This window comes from Vidua chalybeata, chromosome 3 (assembly GCF_026979565.1).
Source record: "Vidua chalybeata isolate OUT-0048 chromosome 3, bVidCha1 merged haplotype, whole genome shotgun sequence".
Taxonomy (NCBI): domain Eukaryota; kingdom Metazoa; phylum Chordata; class Aves; order Passeriformes; family Viduidae; genus Vidua; species Vidua chalybeata.
The window spans coordinates 61,576,313-61,600,611 of NC_071532.1; the positions used below are offsets into that span (position 1 = coordinate 61,576,313).

General features: G+C 38.7%; 1 protein-coding gene across 2 annotated transcripts in view; it reads right to left on the minus strand.

Moving 5' to 3' along the window:
• Positions 1 to 24,299, minus strand: part of TPD52L1 (TPD52 like 1) — a 50,795-nt gene that overhangs the window by 11,943 nt on the left and 14,553 nt on the right. For both annotated transcript variants that reach the window (XM_053938573.1, XM_053938572.1), the window contains exons 2-4: positions 19,972 to 20,087; positions 14,174 to 14,322; positions 3,459 to 3,560 (exon numbers count right to left, since the gene is read on the minus strand). In XM_053938573.1, coding sequence (XP_053794548.1) covers positions 3,459 to 3,560; positions 14,174 to 14,322; positions 19,972 to 20,087 — 367 coding nt within the window. The remainder of the gene's footprint in view (positions 1 to 3,458; positions 3,561 to 14,173; positions 14,323 to 19,971; positions 20,088 to 24,299) is intronic.

Below are 24,299 nucleotides of genomic sequence, written 5' to 3' on the forward strand. Positions count from 1 at the left end.
TAAAACCTGTACACTGGTTTTATATGCATTTCTTGTATTTCTAGAAACACAATATTAAATAGGATGCATTATGACTGTAAAGAGCCCTTACAAGCTTATTAATAGAAAATTCAGAAAATGTAAAACGTTAGTGATTATTCATGCACAAAATGAATTAGAGAGCTGTAACACTGGGAAGACGGGGTGGGGATGAAAGAAAAGCACAGCAGCTGCAAGAAAAGCATTTGGTCCCCAAAGGGTGGCATCTGTTCTTTCAGAAACACAGAATTTTGTCATTTTTCTTACAGATTTTATCTTCTTGAATGCTAACAGAGCAAAATAGCACATCTGGGGGAGTCTGTCTGGCCTGTTTTTATATGATATTTTAGTAATATTTTTAGAGATAAAACAAAATGAAAATTAAGACTCAACAACTTCAGAACAGAAACATGTTTTTCATGTAGTGCTCTGTACAGTTGACATAGCAGGTAACATGGAAAACAGAATTTTGTTTCATAAAGAAGACGGGTTTCAGTATTTAGTCAGTCTGTCTACAAACCCTTTCAAAATCACCATCACCAGGGGGTAAGGCTGCTGAACATACTGGGAATTATGATGACATCTGGATTTTAGAAATAATTTTCAAGTGTCTGCTCTGAGTGAAAGCAGAACAGGGATTTGCATCTGGATGTCATTGGTGACTATCAGCCTTAATGCCTAACCAAGAGAATTAAGCTAGAGTCTGGTGTTTGTTTAAAACATCAGTATGGGAGGGGGTGGTGATAATCCATACACTAGATCACTGAAATAAAATTATTTGGATTAGCAAAAAAAGCAAGCCAACAATGACACAGAAAATTCCTGCCTCTTTACAGTTTACTTCCCCAAACACAAGTGAGATTGGAAAGGGAGGGGGAAGATTTTTAATAATCAGGTTATTTAAATGATAAGGTTTGTAATGTGACCCCACAGAGAACTACACCTGGACAAGCTGAGCCAAGAATTTAGGCCAGCTTTGTTTTTGAGGGAAGCATACTGACCATCACTCCAGATTTAGGATGTGCAGCACATGCAGAAGGTCCAAGTCACGTCACTCTCTCTCTATAACTATGGGAACCTGGCTAGACCACTTGCTGCTTCATCACCAAGCATGAAGAAAACTCTCCTAACTGAGAACTTAACTGAAAACAGCAAGTATCCACAAAAAAGGCAGCACTGGTAGTTCATATTTACCTGAAAATTTCCCAACCAGGTTCAAGGTAATAATTTAAATCAAAGAAAGTTACTAGAAATCCTCTTTTTGATTAATCAAAATGCTTTTGGACTCAGCCTCTGCTTTGAGCCCTTAGCTAAAGAGCTAATGGGATAAACACCTCCCATCTGCCATGTCAGAAGCATGACTGTCATGGGCATGAGGGCTGATACTGATAGGTAAGTCATTTGGTAACAGTGATTGATTAAGGGAAATATTAAAGACTGAACACGCTGTATTTCAGCGAAGACATTTCTGCCTTTGCAGTTAATCTCACACCATGTGCAAAGCACAAGTAATAGGACCTGAGAAATCCTGAACCACTAAGTCATCCTTCCCTCTATAATCCAGAGCCAGTGCTCAAGGTATTTACACAGAAACTCTTCGGTCACTGCTGAAACACTTTGGTCCCTGATCTAAAGCATGGACCTGTTTGCTGAGCTGTGGGCTTGTCTTTTTTTGCAAGAGGAAGTGTTAAGAAAACATAAAATGAAACAGGGAATATGTTGGTGCCACATGCATCACACACATCCTATACATTTCTCAAAAATACAGAATACGACTATAAATGCAGGGAAGGCAGAAAGAATTAACAAAGATCATAAAAAGGCTTGTGAAAGTGATTCATCCAGCAGGAGCCTGGAAAGAGGGAACTGAAGTGAAATACAATAAACCCACAAGAAATAATGAGTGGAATGAAGGACAGAAGAAGAACTCACTCACTGTTTCTCATAATGGAAGAGCCAGAAGGCACCAAAGGAAAGACCAGGGAGACTCCAAATAAGGAATGAATGAACGAACAAATAAACCATATAAATTTCTATTCCTCCAGGGAGACGTGAGGTGTTATGAATTTCAAAAGCTCATATAAGTTAAAATAAATTCTAAATAATGATAAATTTATGAAGAAAAACCTTCAAGAAACTTTTAAATGAAGGCTCAAATTTATGTTTTAGAAAGTTTTCAGCTCTTGGATTTCTGAACACTAAAAATATACACTAAGAAAATATAATTGCATGCCTGCTTATTCTTCTATCCTTTGATAGGCATATTCTACTCATGAATGTTTAACTGTATCAAGTAAAAAATTCTTAGTTATGTTCATACATAACTAAGTAATGTATGAAGGTTGCAAGTCATTTACTAAATTTCCATTTTGAACTGCAGTGTGGAAAAAACACTGTAAAGCAGATGATACAGTAATGAAGATTTTTCCTTTTTTAGTTTCACCTAGAAAAACATTAATACTTCTTTAGAGGATTTATTCAGCTGTATGTAAAAGGTAGGTATTAAGGGGGGAGGACTCTAAAGATTTAAGATCCAGAGTAAAAAGGGAGGAAAAGGTTTTATTGCCATGAGCTAAGCTTCAGTCATTTGCAGCACACACAGATCTTAGGATACGGTTACCTCATACATTACAAAATAACGAAAAAGTGAGTACATACCAATAGGATAATATACACTATTAATAAATGAGACTCTAATTACACAATTGTAGAGTTATCCATGTCCACTTATAACAAAAGAATCAACTCCTTCAAGCATTCAAGAAGTTCCGTAATTCTACTACCTAATGAAAACTGGAATTCTGCTTTACTGTATGCAATTTCTGCTCTCATACTGAGGAACTTTAAAGCCAACACTTTAAAAGATACATCAACATATAAAGCCGACACTGAAGTTGCCTTTAAGTGACAGTTCTACTGACCTCAACTCCTGTTACTTCTATCATATCTATTTTTATACTTCTATCATATCTATTTTTATACAACTGCAGAACAAAACTTTGCAGTATATCTTCAATAAAAACTGATTAAAAATAGCCTGAAGTATCTTTTGTCTTAACACAAGCAGCTGCTAGGTAGGCTTCTTTTCTTCAGATATTTTTCTCCAGCATCCACATGAGAATAAAACTGGGTTAATACAGATCTAACAGCAATTTTTTGTTCTATTTTACTTATACATTTCCTTGAGTTTGTAAACTCATTACAAAAGGATTTCTGACTGTATTAAAAAAAAAAAAAAAAAAAACAGGACTCAAATAAAAATTCTATCTTTGGTCATCATTATGCCTTCTTTCCAGTTAAAAACATGGATGTTATTAAATACTCTAACTACAAACTACTTGAACCTTTAAAACACTAATGTAGAAGGAAATGAAGAGCTGACAAATGATTTATACATTTAGTCCTCTAAATAAGACCAGAGAAGCAGCAGATGCCAATACCTCATATCTCCAAACTTCTTGCTGATAGCCGTTCCTACATTGCTGATAGCTGCTGTTGCTTTTTGCCCCGCATGGCTCAGGGTCTCATGTGTTTTCTTGTAACTGGAACAAAAAATAGAACAGATATAGTGATAAGTATTAAAAAAGAGAGACTAGAATCCCTGCAACTAATTTCCCTCAAAGTCCCATCCACTGAAATGTTAATAAACATAGTAACTGTGGCTCAAAATAAACATGGGTGAGGATGCCCATTTCTGCACAACTTCCTAAATGCAGTGTTCTCCACAGCAATCCTTAACTTAGCAATCCTCTCTTTCCCCCTTGCAGATCACATCCCCTAGATGGGCCAGTGCATGCTGGTTAAAAGCAGAATGCAGTGATTTGTTGAATACACGCTTGATGCAACTTCTGTTTACAGAAAATCATATTTATATCAAGTAAGTATTCCTTCACCAGACACTGACCTTTTGGCAAAATCTGCTGTCTGAAGCACAGAAAAGAATCAGGACAAATACAACTCTGCTCTTTCAAGCATATACATATTAGGTACCTTTAACAGATACACTTCAAAATTATTCTGTGATATTTAAAATAGAAAAAAATCATCAAATATGTTTCCACATTCCACAATTTTCCTTTTTTTTTTTTTTTCACTTTTTAAAATTTCTTTAAAGGAAGAAGGTTTGGGGAAGGACAGAGAAAGAAAGATGAAGAAACCTAGAGAGTGAATGCATATTCTTAGTAGGACTGAATTCTTTTAAAAGATGTTACTAATTTCACTTACAGCATGTGGCTTCAAATACAGAATCATCTTAATTTACTGATTCAGAGTACACGCTCTGACCCATACAGACCCTTCAGTACAGGTAACTTGCACTCTCAGAGTAATCAGTAAGCTTTTGGGCACAGATGATTTTCTGCTGACTAAACTAATCCTGAGCATGTCAGAGGCTTCCTTCTGATTGCTGACACTCCCAGTGATGCAGACAAGCTTGGAATTAGAAGTACTGACCTAGTAACAAAAGGAGGGCACACTATAATCAGTCTTCTATCCTGTGGTGTGTGTTGGCAAACAAGAAGAAATGATCATGAAAAATTCAGAAATAAAACTCCACTGGTTCTCATTCTCCTATGAACAAAAACTATAGGATTGAGAGCATGATCCAAAATACACTGGCAATTGCTAAAAAAAAGTCCTTGATTTTATGTTCCTAAGCCGCAACATTCTACTGACCTAACAAGTTCTTAAACTGCTAAGTGAAAGGGCTCCTGCTATGAAGGTGCTTGTCTCTGTTTCCACTGACTAACAAGGCAATCTACAGGGAGCAACTGAAGACTAGGGTATGGAATCTCTAGCAGTTTCCACTTAGATAAGCTAACCAAACACATTCATAATGTTGAATGACAAGGGCTAAAACATCTCAACACTGACAGAAGGGACAAAAATTATAATTAGAAAGGAAGAAGCAATGGTTATGCTGGTTTTATTTATTCTATACAATACAGAGAAGATGGAAAATATTGTCTTTTACTGAATCTCCTTTCTTCTTAGCCAGTCATCCTTGGACATAGCAAGAATGCAATACTCCTATTTCACTGAGTCCTCATCCTCTAGCTTAACTAGTTTAATAGCTATGTCAGTCTCTTGCTGACAGTAGATATATTCTCATAAACTAGAATGGGATGAGACCCTAAAATAAGGATGCTACTGTCAAACTATAAGCACATAGCTTTTTGGTAAGAGTTGACTATGAAAAAGAAAAAAAATCAAATAATCTGTTGCCTGTGGCATATAAGTCTTAAAGAACTTGCTAACAGAAAAGCTTCCTAAACTATTCAGCACAAGTGGAATTTGGCTGATGACAACATGAAGGCCAAGATTTGACTTCCAACTCTAAAAGGTCCTTTGTAGCGCAACCTATTTATGTACAGAATGAATGTACATAGTAAAAATACTTTTCAGATATCCCTCTAAACTGATTTTTTTGAAATGACATCTTGGAGATAATTTTATTTATAGGCACATTTAACTTTATGATAAAATATCTCTATGTCTTACCTCTTCACTCCAAGTTCTTCACACCGTGTAAAACTATTTAGAGAACAGTCCAAAATGCGCCCTACAGCAGAGATGCAAAGTTCACTGAGAAACATTAGAGTCCCCTACATATTTCTGAACATTACCTTGGTCAGAATATATCTTCGGGGAAGTGGCTGAAACGACACTGATTTTGACATTCCAGCAATATTGTGTTTTCTCTGTAAATCCCATAAACCAAACATCCTCCAGTATTTCCACTAGCGAGGAAAACATGGAAACTGCATTTGTGTTCCTAATACTTTTGACATTACATAAGAGCATAAATCCAGCTAAAACTGTTACACAACTAGTCTTTTTTCAGCACCAACTTCAGCAAAAATGACCTATGACATACCCCTCCTCTCTTCAGCAATGCTGAACAAGAACTTTAAGGAACAACAAAATAACAAAGGTGAAAATGGAGCACAACATGCAATACCTGTCAGCAGAGACGAAAAAATTATTTGTATCTCAGCAGAGCTCTCTGATAGCTTAAAAATCAAACCCCCTGGTCATTACCACCTCTCCATTATTACATGTTTCATTCACTATGTTTCACTAATCTTCCCACAGAGCACATTGCCTCCCTGTAGTTAGTTATGTGCTGTTTTGATATTTGGATGTATGATGTACTGTATTTTGGCTCAGATATATTTATTCTCATAGTTATCTCATATTTACAGCATCCATTTGATATCTTACCAAGCACTCTGGTAACAATGATCTCTTCAACATATTCTCTCTGTCATTTGGGAATCTGCTCAGTTGTATTGCATATTAATCATCTGACCAAGCAGTTTTCATCATCTCATGTAACTCACAGCAATTTGTACTTTTGTTTTAATGCACTGAACAGCTTACATAATTTTCAGAAACCTTTACCTGCAGAAATAAAGTTGGATATTCCAGGTAAGAACTACAAACAGTTATTAACTGGAAAAAGTGCTCTATGTATGGTTTAAGTCCTCCTTGCACCACCAAGTGCTCTGCATGCTAAGTCATCTACAACACCTGGGCACTCTCATCCTTTCAGCAGCCACTGCTGACAACCCTTAGGTGAGTGCTGACCACTAGCTCATCAAGACAGCTGACAGCATCTTAGGAATCAGTCAGCCAGCAGCTCAGGCCAACCACTGACCCCAAAACTTGCAGGCAGAAATGCTCCAGCAAAAACAGGTAATTCAGGATACAGGGATTCAAGAAAGACCACCTTCCGTCCAAGCCATTGAGTGTGTTTTTACACAAATACATCATTACGCTCATACAAAGGCACCATCAGCAGTACACCAAGTAGCAGAAGCAAAAGTAGAAACAGCCTACTCAATTTATTCATTTAGAGCAGGAATTCCTGCTCTGATTTTCTGGCATCTGAAAATACTCCATAGCACAGAAGAATTGCTGGTAATGGTTAACAAGGGTCATATTCTGTGCTTTCACTCAGCACTTAACAATAAATATTCATAATGTATTTCATAGACAAGAGCAATTAAACAAATAAATTATATCAACTGCTGTCTCAATTGTAAACTTGTAAATAACACTCACCTCTGAACATTTGAACATTACCTTTATATATGACATTAACCTAAGAATTTTGTCCATCAACTTCTGATTATAATTTTGTTTTTAAAACAGGGTATTTCTTTAACAGAAGCAATTATTTATAAAAGTGATTATCAGAGGTTATCACAAAACATGCTGATACTGCAGTTATATTCTGATAACATGCCCAACATAATTAAAAGGAGCTTTAAAGATAACTCACGTCTTCAGTGCTGTAACATACTATTTAGACAAAGTAGATTTGCAGCATATTTTGACTGCACTTTCACTTGACAGTGTCATATACTACATTTAGGTTATGCTATCCTGTGACAACCAGATCTCACTATATATATATATCTCACTGTGATTTTTACAGACAGTGAAAGGAAATATAAGGAGATACTGTTTCCTAAAACACAACATGTGAAGGAACGAGTGCTTTATAGAAAGAACGGCCAAGCAGCAGCCATATAGAGAGAACTAGAATTTTAAATGGCCAACATCATCTGCAGGATATGACAGGACAATCATACCCATCTCATCTCAGTACAGAATTGCCCTTCACCTGGCAGAGTTAAATGTACTCGTCATTCACAGGTGCAATACAGAGCATACTGACAGAAGTAGGCTACACATATAATATTTATATTTTGCATGTCATGCTGCATGTTTGATGTACCACAGTAAATGATAAAGAATTTTAATTCAGCTTCTGTAAAATTAGTACATTTTCTAATTAGTACATCTTCATTCATCATTATGCCTCTCCATCAATGCTTGCTGGCAAAATTAATTCATTTGAGAAACCCTCGCCTGTGATAAGGCTCACAGAAGATGCACTGGAACGTAAACAATTAACAACAAAACCATACAGTAGAGCAGAGCCTGGTAGCACAAGCTGTGCACTATGGAGCTTACTTCTTTTCAGTTTTCAAACCATTAGTCATATCAAGAATGACGTTTCTGGAATTGATCGAAAGCATCTGGATCCCCGAGAAACTCTCAGCTACAAAACTCTTTTTCTGTTGATTTTCTGGGAGAAACAGGGCTCAGCATCAACTAAATGATGCTAATGCTCAAGTGAGATAAATGCATATATGACAGATAAAAGGTACATAAAACATTCTCTAAGAGCATTCTTATTGTCATTTTTTTTGCCACAAATTAACTCTAAGCTGTTGTGCATTATTTTGGGTTTTTGTTTTGGTAGGTTTTTTTTAGTACTCTCCTGAAATTCATTCCAACTTCAAAACCAAATGACAGACGTATTTTTTGTCATCCTTCCCATTGCTAGGGATGCTAAGAATTAACTGAAACAGTGCTGGCATTTGGATGGGTACATACACCTAAATCTAAGGAAGTATGCCCCAAGTAGCTCCTCTCCCACAGAGAGAGGAAGGAGAGAACTCAGGGAACTGAACCTCTGCAGGCTGCAGCAGAAATCTGCGTGCAGCACTTGGAAGGTGACTTGACTGTTCTATAGGCTGGAGAGAGTCACAGGTCAGGAAAGGTGCCAGACAAAGGTGACAAATGTTCTGGGCTGTACTGCCCTGTAATCTTTAAACATGTGGGAAAAATATGGGATACAGTTGTTTGAAATGCATTATTTGTGCAATGCATCACAGAATGGGGCGGGGGGGCGGGGGGGGAAGTGTGCTACAGCTACACTCCATGTAGAAAAGCCAAAATATGTTTGCTGAAGCACAGATGATCTTAAGACATTAGAGGCAATTCATCCCACCTTAAACTGTGTCAGTAACACTGTCTGTGGGCTATGTCTATGGGCTATACTGTATATTAGATTAAAAAAATTATGCAAGATTAAACACATCTCTGTCTTTCTTTTCCTTTCTTCCCCTCCCTTTCTCCTTTCCACCCTTTCATTTCCTTTCCCTTCCCCTTCCCCTTCCCCTTTTTTTTTACTAACTCTTTCCTGGATATTTTAAATCCTTGTAATTTCAGAGATCTCAATTTACCTTCAGGCCTCCCTTCCCATCCTTACAGTTAGATATACACACATAAAGATCACTATAATACACATGTTTATATTTTCTGGTGCCCCATGATAATTACAATGGGTTTTTCCCTGAGAAACTAACATCTGGAACAGATCACCTGACCTTGCTGTGGAATTTCCATTAGCTGAAGGCTCTCGTGCAAACAAATGGACATACAATGGACAAGGAACAATGAGAACAGACTAAGTTAACTTCTTGAAGTCCTTTCTCCTTATTACTATACCCTTTAAAATTCAAGGCCAGAGACACATGTGGAAAAGCAGCAAAATAATTTTCTTTGAAGACAGCATGAATGTTGCCTGATCTAACCCAAAGGAAGCAAAGGCAGTGGAAGGGAGAGGCTCCTTTTACTTCCATATAGCACAGACTCACACACAGGTAATGTACTTGCTAAAGCCAACACACAATTTCTTCACTTACAGAACTGTTACATTTACTTGCAAATTTAGAGAAGAAAATGTCAAAAGGTGATTACATATTGCAATGAACAGAAACACCCACATTTCTTTTACTACCACTCACAAGAAGTACATGTGTGGGAACACAGTTTACTTAATTCCTAGAAGTCACAGTAGGACTGTGGCTGTCCACAAATTATATCTGACTTACTGAAGAAAGTTCTGAAACTTTGGAACACATTACTATATATTTAAAGTTATAGTAACAAAGACTGCCTGCACCATAGACTGTAAGCCTAAAACACATGCAGTGCAACTATTACCTTCTATTTTCCTATGACCTGGCAGAAATTTGAACTATAAAACAGTAAGTTCCCAATAGTTGTTGAAACCTATGCAGTTGTCCTCAGGTTTCCTATCAGCAGAACTAAGCTTGCTCACATAGTTCAGCCGGTATTCAATGAATAGATCTTTATTCTACCTCTGGAGGAAAAGGCCAAGTCCATATTGAATGTTCTTATCCCAAATCTTAATTAAATATCACATGCAATAACAGAGAAACACTGAAACCTTCCTAAAAAGGCTTGAAAACTCAGTCACTATCTAAAAAAAGCCCAGGGCCCTGTCTAGGAAACATGTTGTTGGGAGCCAGCACTTACAGTTCTCTTGATTTTGGCCTATAATTCATGAGCTTTTCCCTTTCTACAAGTGAAAATTTCTATCTGAGGTCAAAAGATGAAAAGCCATTTTGAAAACAGTTTTTTTCAGATTCCTATCCTGAGTATTAGCCTTGTGTGGGTCCACTTTCCATCACATCACAGGCTTCCCAGACCCCCTGTTGGAATCACTAAGCATATTGACTTTGAAACAGTTCACATAATTTCACTATTGCAGCCCTTGAAGATAGAATGGGTTTCCTCTAATTTTCTAGCTTTTCTAATAATTTATTTGCCATGGCAGTACTGATGCTTACAGTGGTCTGAATGTCTGGAGTATTTCTTTTTTTTTGGAGAGGCTTAGTAGTAAACCAAGCATTTTCATCTCCCTAGAAGCTCTCTCCATAGTTATTATTCTGTCCATGGGTTGAAAGGTTAACCATTGAAAACAGAGGAGGTTTATATTTTATAACAGTTGATAACATTTTAAGGAAGGATGGAAAAGAAGTTTGTTGGAGCTATTAGGCTGGAGTGAGTTTATTGGTGGGTAATTTTACTGATAAAACTGCTCCTTAGAAACTCAGTAGAATTGAAATGTCTCCCAAGAAGACAGGACTACAATGTCTTATGTGTTTTGTTCCAAAGAACTACAGAAAAGCACCAAATGAAAAGCTGAGGGACAAAGCTGAGCATGGTTACAACATAAATGCTCAGCAAACGGCAAGATATCTTGTAGATCTATATCTTTAGTGCTTAATATGAGGGACTCGTGAAAGGCTAAAGTAACCCTTGTAACCTTCTCCATATGTAATGAAATGCAAGTCTGTAATTGCATTGAAGAACACAATTACGTGGGACTTGGTCTCAGTAAATTCAACAAAGGGCAATGCAGAGTACTACAGGTTGGGATTAATAACCCAGTAGAGGCTAGGGATCAACCAGCTGAAAGCAGCCCTTGCAGAAAAAGGCCTGGAATCCTGGTAGAGAACAAATTGGACATGAGTCAGCAATGTACCTTTGCAGCAAAGGTTGTGTGAAGTGATCCTTCCCCTGTCAGCCCTGGTTATGACCACACCTGTACACCTGGGTCCTGTTCCATGCTTCCCAGTACAAGGCAGACATGGATAAACTGGAACAAGTCCAGCAAAGGTGCATAAAGATGGTAAAGGACTGGAGCACCTCCCATATGAGGAGGCAGGGAAAGCTGGGACTGGTCACCTTAGAGAAGGATCATGGAAGGATCTCATCAATGTGTATAAATAACCTAATGAAAGGAGGAAAGAAGATAGAGGCAAGCCCTTTTGAGTGGTATTTAGTGAAAGTGCAAGAGGCAACCAGCACAAATTCAATGCAAGAAATATTAAAATGTATTGATATTTTAATATTTAAGAAAAATGTTTTTCACAGCAAGGGTAATTGAACATGGAACAGGTTGCCCAGAGAGGCTGTAGGAGCTTCATCCTTGGAGACTTTCAAAACCTGACTGAACATAGTCCTGAGCACTCTGCTCTAGCTGCTCCTGACTGAAAGAGTCAGTTGGACTAGACAGTCTCCTGACATTGCTGTCAACACCTCAAATATTCTGTGATTCTGTATAAAACCAGGTTAATGTTCATAAATACTATATTCTACCTTAATCCTCTATATAGTGAAAATCTGAAGTATGGAAGGTAAGGAGAGCTGTGGGAACTTTACAGAAGCACTACCAAGAAGCTTCAACTGAATACAATGCATTCAGGTTATATAAAACCTTTCTTTTGTAGCAGAACAATAATTAGAAAAGTTTAATTATGGTCTTTACAAATATCCATGTAAAGACATTTGCAATTATTTCTTAACCTAAAATAAATAACCTCAAAATCCACCAACATGACCCTGCTTCTAGCATCTAAATAATAATGAATTATCTATTTTTAAAATATAAAAAACCTGCATTGCTAGAAGTTGAATATCCATGCACCTCTATTCACTGAAAACTCAATCATTAAAAAGCTGTGTGTGGGAAGTAAAAAAACAGTTGAATGCCTTACCACCATGAAACCAAACCAAACTCAATGCAATCATTTGCTCTCTAGTTACTGATGTCCTCTATAGCAGAACCTTTTGCCTCCCCCAACACAAAATATTACAATATAATAGATTATACTAAGCATCAGTGGACTGAATAGAATAGTAAATTAACAAGGAACTTGTGGCCAACCATTTAAAATATAAATGCTTTAAAATAGTCAAAATCTCAAGTTTAAATTTAGTCAGTAGAGGTGACATGCATCCTGTAATGACTCTTTACTAGTGGTCAAACACAGTTTACAGGACTCTTACTGAGAGAAGTCCACCCCTCTTCCTCTAAGTCCACTCTAAACCTAAGAATGCATCCCTAAATTGAGAGCTTAAAAACATTAACAATAAGTGGACAAAAACTTTGGTGCTCTGTGGGTTTGAAAAGTTCCCTGCTAAAGAAAAGTAGTTTTAAACTTACAGGAAAGCACACTAGCTAAGTGAAACAAAATTTCACCTCTTAAACCCAGGAAATTTTAAAATTTAAAATGAGTAATTGTAGATTTAGAAACCTAAAGTACAAGTGTATAAATATTTAGAACTTTTTTTTTTTTTTAAAAACAAGCTTTTCATCCTTCCTAAATCAGAGAATCTTGGTGAATAAGGCTGTCCTACTGCTATTTTGGTACAGCAACAATGACTCACCTCCATTACCCAACTCATCCATTCTTCAGAATGCTGGATTATGATTTGTACCAGCACTGGTGTTCTGGCATGAGAGTCTAGCAGAGTTATACAGTAGTTGGACCGTAAACATCAGAATTTTCTGCGGCACAAATAGGACTCCTGCTGCTCAGTCCCACGTAACAATTTCTGATGGACTGTAGTTTCTGAAACGCATCTCAAATGAAAAGTAGCAGCTATCACACTCAAAAAGTCTCCTAAGTCTATCTTTGTGGAAAATGTCAATGGGGAGGGAAAATTAAAACCTATCTGGGAACTTGCTACCAAATTTCAAGTAAAAATGAAAGTTTCTGCTTCAAAATTTTGCTAGTCTCTTCCAGTAATTCTAGTTCAGATGTCTTGTGCCCCTCCTCTCTTCTAAAGCTTAGTGTCTCTAGACTATTCTCTCCTAGCACATGCCAGACATCCTCACCAAGGCAAAAGTGATACCCCTGCTAATGACATGTCATGGGAAGCAGGGCCTAAATGAGAAACTGTCCAACAGTAAGAGACAGGAGACATACAAACTGTATTTTTATTAAGGGGTTTATGCCTTGACTTCTCATGAAAAAAGAAAGAATAGTTCTTTCAATGTAAAAATGTACATTTTAACATATTTTACCAAGTCTCTGTCAGCACCTTGAATGCACTGAGAGGAACTGTTAATGCTTTTTCCCCCACTCCCCTGAACTTGGCAGCTCAAGGCGAGATCTGGCACTGCACAGCTGTGAAACCTTGAGTAAGACTGTGATGAAAATGTTGTGCAAGAGTTGGGAGAACCCTTGTTAAGCACCTTTTCCCTTCATTTGGGACCTATACTAAAGCCTAGACTGAATTTAAGGTCAAGTCATATTACTGATATGCCTTTATCTGGTCAGGTACCTCACAGATCTTGAACTCACAGATTTGATTCTCTGGCTTGACCTGGACCTAGCTCATCAGTACAGAGGCACTTGGAGATCTGAATCCTTTGCTTGACCCTCTTTGCTGTCATTGGACCTGCTCTGCTCTCTTTGTTCAGGTATTGTGAGACTGCTCCTTCATGGATGATGCATGCCCCTGCCTTCCTTGCTGTCAACTCCCAGCTCAGCTCAGTTGTGGAGAAGCTCACTTTTCCTTCTCCTTAAGTGTCAAATTCAGTTGTCAAATGAAGAGGGAAAAAAAAGCAAATGACTTTTCAGACAGCACTTGATGAAGGTGGGTGGTTCTTTCTACCAATGTTGCTATTAATTCAGCCCAAAAGCTTTTAGAAAAACATGGTATGTACATATGTGTAAGTGTAAAGATCAGTACTCACGCAGAAGTTGTCTGCATATCATGCCAGCTTTTGCTAAAGTTCTGCTTCAGTTCATTCATCAGACTTATGCCAAGTTTTTGTTTAATTTCAACCAGGTGCTTCTCTTTGGCTGCTAGCACTTGCCGCAAAGTTGAAATTTCATCCTCTAGCTGAGGGAAACAAGGAGAAAGGAGTTAGCCTGTTCCCACAGAATGATAAACACATACAGCGTTAAGAGGCTAAATGAATCTCACAAACTTGTGCTTTTCGTAGGCACCTAGAGAGACTGAGTCAAGTGCTTGTGGAGGTCACAAAGGCATGCCCAGAACAGAGCTGACACTGTGTTAAATTAATGCCTCTGTGTCATCTATGTTCACCATCACATACATGCATCTGATAAGAGAGAGAATTATCCAGTAAGGAAGCAAGTTCATCCAAATCTGCCTTAGGGCATTGTTGCATCCCGGGCTGGTTCAGTTAGGGGTTCTAATAAATGTTAGTTAGCCGGTTCTATGTACCCCCATTTTCCCCTACGATGGTTTGCTCCGAGTCACTCACCATTGTAGCTTTCCCATGTCAGTCTTATAGTCACCCCCTGTTCGTTCCTGAAAGTTCTGTGTCAGTCGCCCCATCCTTGTATTCCTATTCATCCTGGAACCCTGTACCCACCCCTGTTATGTTCCTGTAGGCTGCCATGGTACACGTCACTCCCCTGTTGCCTGTCCCCATTGGGCAAGGGGGGCTTCCACCCCTATCTGCCCACCCCCTATATAACCCCATGCTCCCTTTGCCTCGGGGCCATTTTGACCACACGAGCGCTAGGGGACACCGCTCCAGCCACCGCAGCAGCCACACGGGAATAAACTTTCTCCAGCCACGCAGGACAAGGTGTGCCTTCCTTCGTCCCTTTATCTTCTCTCAGCGTTGGCTACAGAACGCGGCAAACCCACGCCGGAGCGCTCAGTGCTAGAGCGCCCGGACATGCGGTGGCCCTGGTCTCACCGAAAGGGCAGAGCCTAGCTGGGCTCCTGAGCCGCCTGAGACCGGGTAGAAGAACGCAGCGCCGCAGGGCATTAGGAGTCTCAAATACCAGCTTTTCATTCACTAGTAAAATGGGAATGGACAGGACAAGAGAAGACTTGGAAAGAAGACGGAAAATTCAAGCAAATATCTTTCTTTAAATGCAGAGGCTTTTAATTTCATACTTGCAGGTTTTTAGTCTTCTGGTCTCGAAAAAAACATATGCAAACTCTTAGGAGCAGGTCAAAAAAACCAGAAAAAGTTGCATGATAATATATGACTTGAGAGTACCATCAAATATTATATCCTTGTCATATGAGTTTTACTTATGTATTTTAGGCCCTACATATTTCAAAATTGTAACATAAAAATTTATAGTTGAACTATTAACATGAGTGATCAGTACCTAAAGCATAAAAGCACTCAAAAGGCAGAGCAGATTAGTCTTTCCAGAGATACTAGTATTTAACCAAACTCTGCAATTTCAAGCTCTAAGGATACCATCCAGCCCAAACAGAGGAATATAATTCTCCCTGCAGTAGATATTTTTTTAAACATTTAATCAAAGCAGTGTTTTATCAAGACAAGAACCAGAAGATAGGACTGTAAGAAGAGGGACTCCAGAATGGTCCTGCCACTGGCTCAGAATCCTTCCCCTTGGGCAGCACTCCTGTAAGTGAGCAGGGGTTTGCATTTTTCACCTGGAAGCCTCCCAAGCCAATCTATACAAGCAGCACACTGCTGTGAGATACTGAAGCTAACAAGGGCAAGTGACACCAGAGCAGCTGCCTTTCACTTCAGGTTTAGAAATTCCCCTACCAACTGTGTTCCTTCCTCCATATGTTAGTAAGGTAACATATGGCAACTTATCTGATTACCATATGCTAAGTTCCCTGGAACCACAGTCTCCCTCTGTTTTAACTCCATTGGCTGCAGGGAATGATGCAAGCACCAGCTGAAGCAGTACTGACCTCCAAAGCTATATTTAGGATATCAGCACCAGCATTATTTTATTTTACACATTCATGCATTCTGCCTCACTGTAAAACTGGTTGCAAACTCACTGTTCTTGGAAAAGTCTCATCCTTGAATCCCCCAGCTACCATTCTCTTTTGTCATTACCTGCTATTTCAATATACAAGCAGCTCAGGAATTAAGCAGCAAGACTATGAACACAAAGCAAAATCATGACCTGAGTGAAGTAGATATTAGTATTCACCAATGCCTGTGATGCCAACACCTCACCAGTACTGTTTTAAGATACGTGGCAATCCAAATTGCTTTGTTCCTCCCCATGTCCTTTACGCTCCATTATATTCCTAACCTGCTAATGGAATACTGTCAAGAGGCAGGTGTCAAGAGGCTCTCTTCTGAGAAGGTAATTGGTTATATGCTTATAGAAAGAAAGCACAAATGTCAGCATTCCTCAGGCAGCAGTTCAGAGCTCCTTTTGGTTGTTTCTCACCAAGAACAAACCCCTTAGTGCACAACTACCTGTGCAACAGTGCTGAAGAACTTTACTTAAACTGATGCCAGGATACTTATGGGCCAGCACTAGGTTGATCATCAGGTACTTGGATACATAAACATTTCAGGTCTTCTATTAAAATTACTTTCCATTTGTTCCATTGAATAGACATCTTAAAGCTGTGATAAGCTAAGCAAGCATTAGCAGTGTGCTTAATGGCAGAAGTATGGGCAACATTTTTGATTAAAGAGAAGTAATTTATTATTTATAACACAGCAATCAGTTTTGAATTGACAAAATCCTCCTCAACTTCCATCATTTTGAAATAATGACAGATACAAAGCTGCCCTCAAGTGCTCAAGCATCAGTGACGACTCTGAAGTAGATAGAAAGGATTCGGGACTTAAAGTAGGATCTTGAAAAGCATTTAAGCATGTAACATACCTAACTCTCATGGAAGTCAGGCATCACCTGTTTAGGAATTTTTTAAATCCACTTTTGCAAATGTTTATAACTCGATCATAAAACTAGGGCTTCAGTCAACAGAAATACAAGCTTCTAGTTCTCATGTTTCCCTTCTTTCAAAGTGCAGCAGAGTCAGAAGAATATAGGCATATCATACAGAGGCAAAGTTCCCTTTTCCCATAAGTTTGCAGAAAAAGATATTATTATAATCTTTCCTCAAACTGGGAACAAACATGCAGTAACAAACACTGATGCTGTGCATCAGCTAGATCAAACCAGATAGCTCCTTCTGGGAAGGTGTGGGAGGGGGAAGACACCAAAGAGTAAATGACTACTTTGATGAGTGTAATGGAAGGACAACTGACAGCAGTGAGCAAGGTAGCTCAAAATCTCAGCCCCCAGCATGACTCAAGAGTCACTATACAATGCTCCTCACAGTGATGGGGGGCAGGGGAAATCTGTTCTGCTAACAATCTTCTGGTCTTATGTAAAGCTTTTGGGCTACAATTTTCTGCTGTTATTCTGAAAAGTCAGACTGACCTCTGACCATTCAAATGACTGTTAGAAGTTTCTGTAAGAGTTACTAATTTTAGTTGCATTGTAGAAATCCTAAGGCTTGATTAGAGTCAGAGCCCTGCTGTGTTAGCTAGGCTACAAATACAGGAACAGAGCAAGTCCAAGTTCTGAGAAGCTTCCAGTAAAAAGAGATTATTAGCAGGAGAATAGGCATAGAGGATACAAAAAAATCCTGCCAGAAAACCAGTAGTTCTTGTTCCTCTCCTAATGTCAGAGTGAGAAGGAGGAAGAAAACAAAGAATATATATATTAGATACACAACACAGAGATGAAACACATATTTTCTGCTTAAATAAATGCACAACAGGTACTCACAAACAGATCTCCGTTTTATCAACTATTGATAGAAGGATTAAGGATGATTTTTACCCATCAGAACAGTAAGAGAGGTTCTTGTTCCTACAGGCTCAAACAGATATTACTTGGCACATAAGGACATGGAAGAAAACAAAACTATCATTGGTGGAACAGAAAGGGCTTGTAAGTAAAGACTAACAGATTTTCAAAAGGAAACATTACCCAATTCCCACATTAGCAAATTTTTCTTTCTGAAGGAGGCAATGTCACACACTTTTTGCAGTCTTTTGTAAGCGTCATAAGCCTCATTTATCTTTAGACTTTGTTCAGACTTCATTCATTCTACATTCAAGTTTTCCAAACGTTTCTTAGCATAATTATCAGTTTTATTTTGCTTTTAAGCATCAGCTGCATGCATGTAAACTGCTGTGAGGAATTCAGAATATAATTCCTAGGTCAGTCAAGATCATAATATTTAACAGGTAATCTCTCACTTGCATATTAGTACAGGAATTAAAGCATTTCCTGAATGAGCTAATGAGAATTCTCTCTCCTATGGCAATCAGTAAGCAGAAGGGACACCCAGAAGCATTTGAGATTAATTCTGTTGAGAGAGGCGTATCATTCTCAGATGATTGCAGAAGTTCTGGCCTTTTTTTCTTCCTTGTTTCTACCTGCCTGTGAATTCCCCTTTACCAGAGAAGAGAATCACAGAATGGCTGAGGCTGGAAGGGACCACTGTAGGACATTTGGTTCAAGCCCTACCTAGAGCATGTTTCCCAGGACTCTACCCAGACAGCTTTTAAATATCTTCAAGGATGGATGCTCCAAAATGTCTCAGGGTGCACTGCTCAGTCACATACACATTAAAAACATGCTTTTGTGTTTCAGTGTGTGCCCACTGCTTCTGGTCCTCATAAAAAGCCAGTAATGAATATGCCAACTCCTAACTAATTTGATAAACTGAACATGTAAACTTTCAGCTTCCTTCTGATAATTTACGGATGTGACAGGATCAGCAAAGAAGTAAAAGTTAACTAACAACTCAGAAACACAAAGATTGATAAAATATTAAAGTGAAAAAACAGTCTTCTGTTTCATTTGAAAATCCTGAATCAGCACTGCAAGTGCTTTCAAATTACTTGAAAGTCATTATAGATGTTACTTCTTAGAGTACTTTGTAAGTACTCGAAGCAGTACAACTTAATATCAATTTAAGTATTCCAGTTAAAGCAAAACCAACTCCTCACATTCATATGGCTGTGATTTCTGTTATTTGAGTCATATTTCAAAAAATTAAACCCAGAGTTTTCCCCATTCTCTCATTTTCCATTCTGGAATTTCACTTTTCTGCAGTATTCAGCAGTAATAATTAAAACTGAATCCATCCTTCCACGGTAGACGAAATATAGACAATCTCTTTAATCTTTGTAATAAAGAGATCATGTAGTTCACACCTTTTTCCTCCCATCTCCTTATTATTTTTAAGCCTCTTCACAGTGTCCTGAGTTCCAGACTCCCGAAAAAAGATACTACCTTCTCAAAACACATCAGTGCCAAAAGAAACAAAAATATGATAAAATTACTGTGCTTATTATCATCAGCCTCTTCTGTAACCATCATCATTACCTTTTCCTCTGAGCGCCACAAAAAGAAATTTTTCTATCAGGTGGCACAGCCACTATAACAACAATACCACAGATCTAATGAGAACACCTTTCATTCTTTTTCCAAGAACATTTATAAATAAAGACACGTCTTGACTAAGATGGGAACGTGCATTAGACTTTCACAGTACAATCATCAAGTAGAAGATATTTAACCTTCAAAAAATAGGTATATAAGAAAATTATAAGCTACATTATTGTTGCCTAGAATAATTTTACCAAAAAGGAAAGGCATGCCTTTATGATGTATACTTCATCCTAAAATTAACAGCTTCCAGTTTGAGGAATTAGAAACAGTAACACTCACAGAAATTCAAATTCATTACCTTGGCCAGCTCAATCTTTAACTCTTCTTTTTCTTCTTCAGAAATCATATTGGTGAAATCAACATCAGTGACCACATCTTCATCTGCTTCATGGAACGACTGAGTTTCTAACAGGCCTTAAAAGGTTAAAAGGTGAAGACAACCATTATTAATTATTTCAATTATTGTATTGGCCTCCCCTGAAATCTAAGAATGATATAGTATTTACACATTAGGGAAAAAAAAAACCACAAAGAAAAACCATCCTTTTCCTGCCACAATCATTTGCATTCGGCTTCTCTTCGCTTCTGAAAAGCTATTGGAAGTATCACCGGGTAGTTCTGCACAGGAACAATTTAATAAGCACCACTTATTCCCAGAAATTAATCACCTTGGACCTTACTAATCCCTGATAAGGCATTTTCTTGCTTCTAACAATACAGAAGAAAAAAAAAGAAAGCTTTTTCTTCAAAATAAGAAAGCTGCCTAATGTGAATCACTGATGTGAAGAATAGCAATAGTACACTGAATAATAAAGGAAGTATATTACAGAGCCAAGTTTTCTCTAAAAATTGCAGCAACTTGAAACCTTACAGATGTACAGAGTTTGCAGAAGCAAATGCCACACCTATTGTTTGAATTTTCTGAATGTTAGTGAGAAGCATTCCTTGATTGCTCAATCTAAGCCTGTGAAGGTGGAACAAATTCTTGTTACTTTCTTCTTCTGCATGCCCAAGATCAGGGTCAGTATCTATAATAAGCAAGATAAGTGCATACATGCTTGCACATACATGCAAGATAAGTGCATAAATGCTTGCAAGACCAGAGCCTGCTTGGCATAATAGGTACTGATGAAACAAAATATTTCCTATCTCCCAATCATTCAATGAAGAGAAGATTGCTGGGGCTCCAGCCACTAGGAGCCTCACATTGTTTATGGCCTGCAGAGAAAACAATGCAAACCATGAGATAATAGAAAACATTCCAGTTACTTTGGAACTCGTTTTAAATTCTAGATCTTCTTCTGTCGTGGAACAAAAATCTCCTCCAGCTTATACCTGGGACAGCACTTTTCCCTTTATTTCAGTTCCCTAGCAGGGTAATAAGCCATCTCTGCTGACTCCTGAGACCTGTATACTGCTTAATATGGAAGAGAACAATTTCTTTCCTAGCTCCACAGAGGCTCGTATACTCTACTATACAGAGATTAAAATACAGCCTAGTTAAGTTTGGGCATTAAAGAACAGAGATTACAAGGAACAAGTCTGTTGAAATTGAGCACTTTACATTTTCATGCAGAAAACTAAGCTCCCTCCAGCCTTCTGCCATTTCCTTCACCTAGAGTACCCCAGTGTACCTGGATTTCCTTCTATTTAACAGAACAGAACTGATTCAATTCATACCATCAACTTCCCTGGAACATGATGGAGTGAATTCAGCCTTGTTAATTACAATCTTCCCTGAGTGGGAAGATAAAGAGCAGCAACACAGGTGCTGAAACCCTGCCTGGCACTGTATGCAGAAATAGGTCACCACCCTAGGACAAAACCTTTTTAAAACCTGACAGCATATAGAAATAGTTGAAATCTTAGCTATTACCCAAAAAGCAGCTTGCCAGGAAAACCTAGATTGTTGAAATCAGGACAAAGAAAGCATATTTATTCAGTAGGAACACTCCCAAATCACCTTTATTAACACCCCTACATGTCTAAACACAATTGTTATTTGGTATTTGTTTGAGGATTAATAGTGTTGCTATGGGACTCAAGCTAAACTTAGTCTGCACAGTCTTGAAAGCAGTCTATTTTTTCATGGATGGAGGAGCAGTGGTACAGGGCAGCTGATGGAAGTGATGGGAAGGATCTAAGGGGCAACAGGGTTGAAAACCCTTAAGGGAAGCCTTGGGATAGATGTTGAGATGACGTGAACTCAGAGCAACTGATCCTTAGCCAAAAAGAAGGCAGATCCATGCTCAAGGGATAAAATTAATTTTGGAATGGCTAGGCAAGAGATGGAAGCCAACATGGACAAAATCACCAGAAACAACTGAATAACACTTAACACTTGGCCTAATGGCCAAGTTTAAACTTCAAGCCTGGACTGAAATTACAATGCATTCCAGAACAACAAATACATGTCAATCTTCACTATGATACTTTGCAAACTCATCCAGTTTCTCTCCCAGTTTTTGTCCTTTGTTTCTTGTTAAGTACTCTAAAATCTAGTCTGATCCTGCAGTCTCTACTCTCTTGTTCAAGCTACGAGAGTTCTCCGTAATGGTCATTGCCCCTCTGCAAATGTTTCACTTTGGTCATGTCACAGTTCCAGTCTGAACATCTCTTCAGCATACTGTGGGTCACAGCCTTCTTTAGGCCAGTCTGAGTTCTGAAACTTCCTCACGTGAGAATACTTAGATTCTAGCAGCAACAATAGCAGAGTGGTTACAATTAGAACATTATATTTGAAATGGAGCACAGTGGAGGTCAGCATCCACCAGCTCAGACTCGTACTGTACTAGCTCTCCACTGAAGTTACAGAGCTTATCAGCCCAGGTGTGCTGATAACCTAACACAGTGCTTTGGAGCCTTGAGTTAGGACTCAAGGATGATTTGGATCATAGGTGTACCTACTGCTTAAGATTTGTGGGTGTTTCTGCACTGTGTGACACTGCAAGGGCAGCAGAACATTTCCTCCAGTCACTGTTTTCTCTCTCTAGATACTGTCATCTCTCACACATTGGTCACCAGACTGAAGGAAGTTCTGTGATTCCCTGATCATGCAGGAGACAGAGCAGCCTAGCACCCTCCAGTACAACTGAAGGGATATAAGCCCACCTGCAAGTTCTGATCTCGTACAGTCTCAAAATCCTGGGTGGACATGGAATAGGAGCATAGAATCATAGACTATTCTGAGTTGGAGGAGACCCACAAGGATCATCAAGGCCCAGCTTTTGACTCTGCACAGGCCAAAACCTAGAATCATACCATGTGTTTCAGAGTGCCCAATGAACTCTGTCAGGCTTAGAGCTGTGACCACTTTCCCAGGAAACTTCTTCAGTGTCCAACCACCCTCTCGGTGAAAAACCTTTCCTTAATATCCAAGCTAAACCTCCCCTGAAACAGCTTCAGGCTCTTCCCTCAGGTCCTGTCCACTGGTCATGAGAGATCAGTATCAGCCTCTACACTTCCTCTCATGAGAAAGCTGTAGACTGCTATGAGGTCTCCTCTCAGTATTGAAGAAGACTGAGGCCTTTTCCTCTCCTGCGCAGCTACATAACCTGACAACACACAGGAATTGCTCTGGGGAAAGACAGTATTTTTGCTTAAAGATGCATAAGTATTAGTTCTGAGCCATGAAGGCTTGATCAGTCTGGGAAGGGAATTGTACAAGTAGCTGAGTTGTTTTCAAGATTAACATAAGGTCATTGGTAGCAGGAAAAAAAAATTGCCTTCAAATTGCATTCCCTTTCCTCTCACCCATTCCTCTCAGAAATACTGAAGATCATGCCTTGCTTCCAGCTGTAGTCAGATCTGGAAAATCTGGGATTGTGGTTAAATTGTTATTAATTGTTCAGATGCAGAGCTGCTATTATTTCCGAATTGCACTAATATCCAGGTATGGAATTGGAAATTAACTTTGCACCCTTTTAGAAGAGCAATCCAGTTGTTGGGTGGTTGAATAACTTTTGCTTTACCTTGTATAGGTGTTACAAGCTTGTTACAAGAGTGAATTAGGAGCTCATCAAGTAGTTTACCAGCCATTTACAAGAACCTGTGACATTGGTGATGTCCTGTATCTCTTATGTCCTTTACTAACAGCACAGTATTTTAGGCATTGATCTCCACATATTGATCTAAACCACATATTTTCCAAGTTTCATTCAAGCAGGCATGAGGATAGAGCCTAGACACTACCACTAACTAACATCTGTTTTCTTCTCCTACTATATCTTATACAGATTAACTTAATTCTGTTGCTCCTGAATTTAATTTCAGTTGCTGTGCCTGCCCAGCATTTCTATTACACTATTAAAAAAAAAAAAAATCACACAAGAGGTATCAATAGAACAGAAGCTGTCTTAGAACCTGTCCCTTGAACTTCCCCTCCCTCATTTTCCATGGTCAGTTAAGGAGTTCTCATTACCTATCTCCTTCTCTCCACTTCTCCATTTGCAATGAAGCTCAATCCAGAGCTTAATCAATTAATCAACAATTAGCTCTGGGATATGCTGTCACAAGATTCTGACCAGAGACAGATGCAAGACCCAGCCCACCTCCCTCATTATGTCTTCCAGACAGGCTCGTCTTGTGGTGTAGGATTGCTGGAGACAAGACTGCAGGTCCTATGGT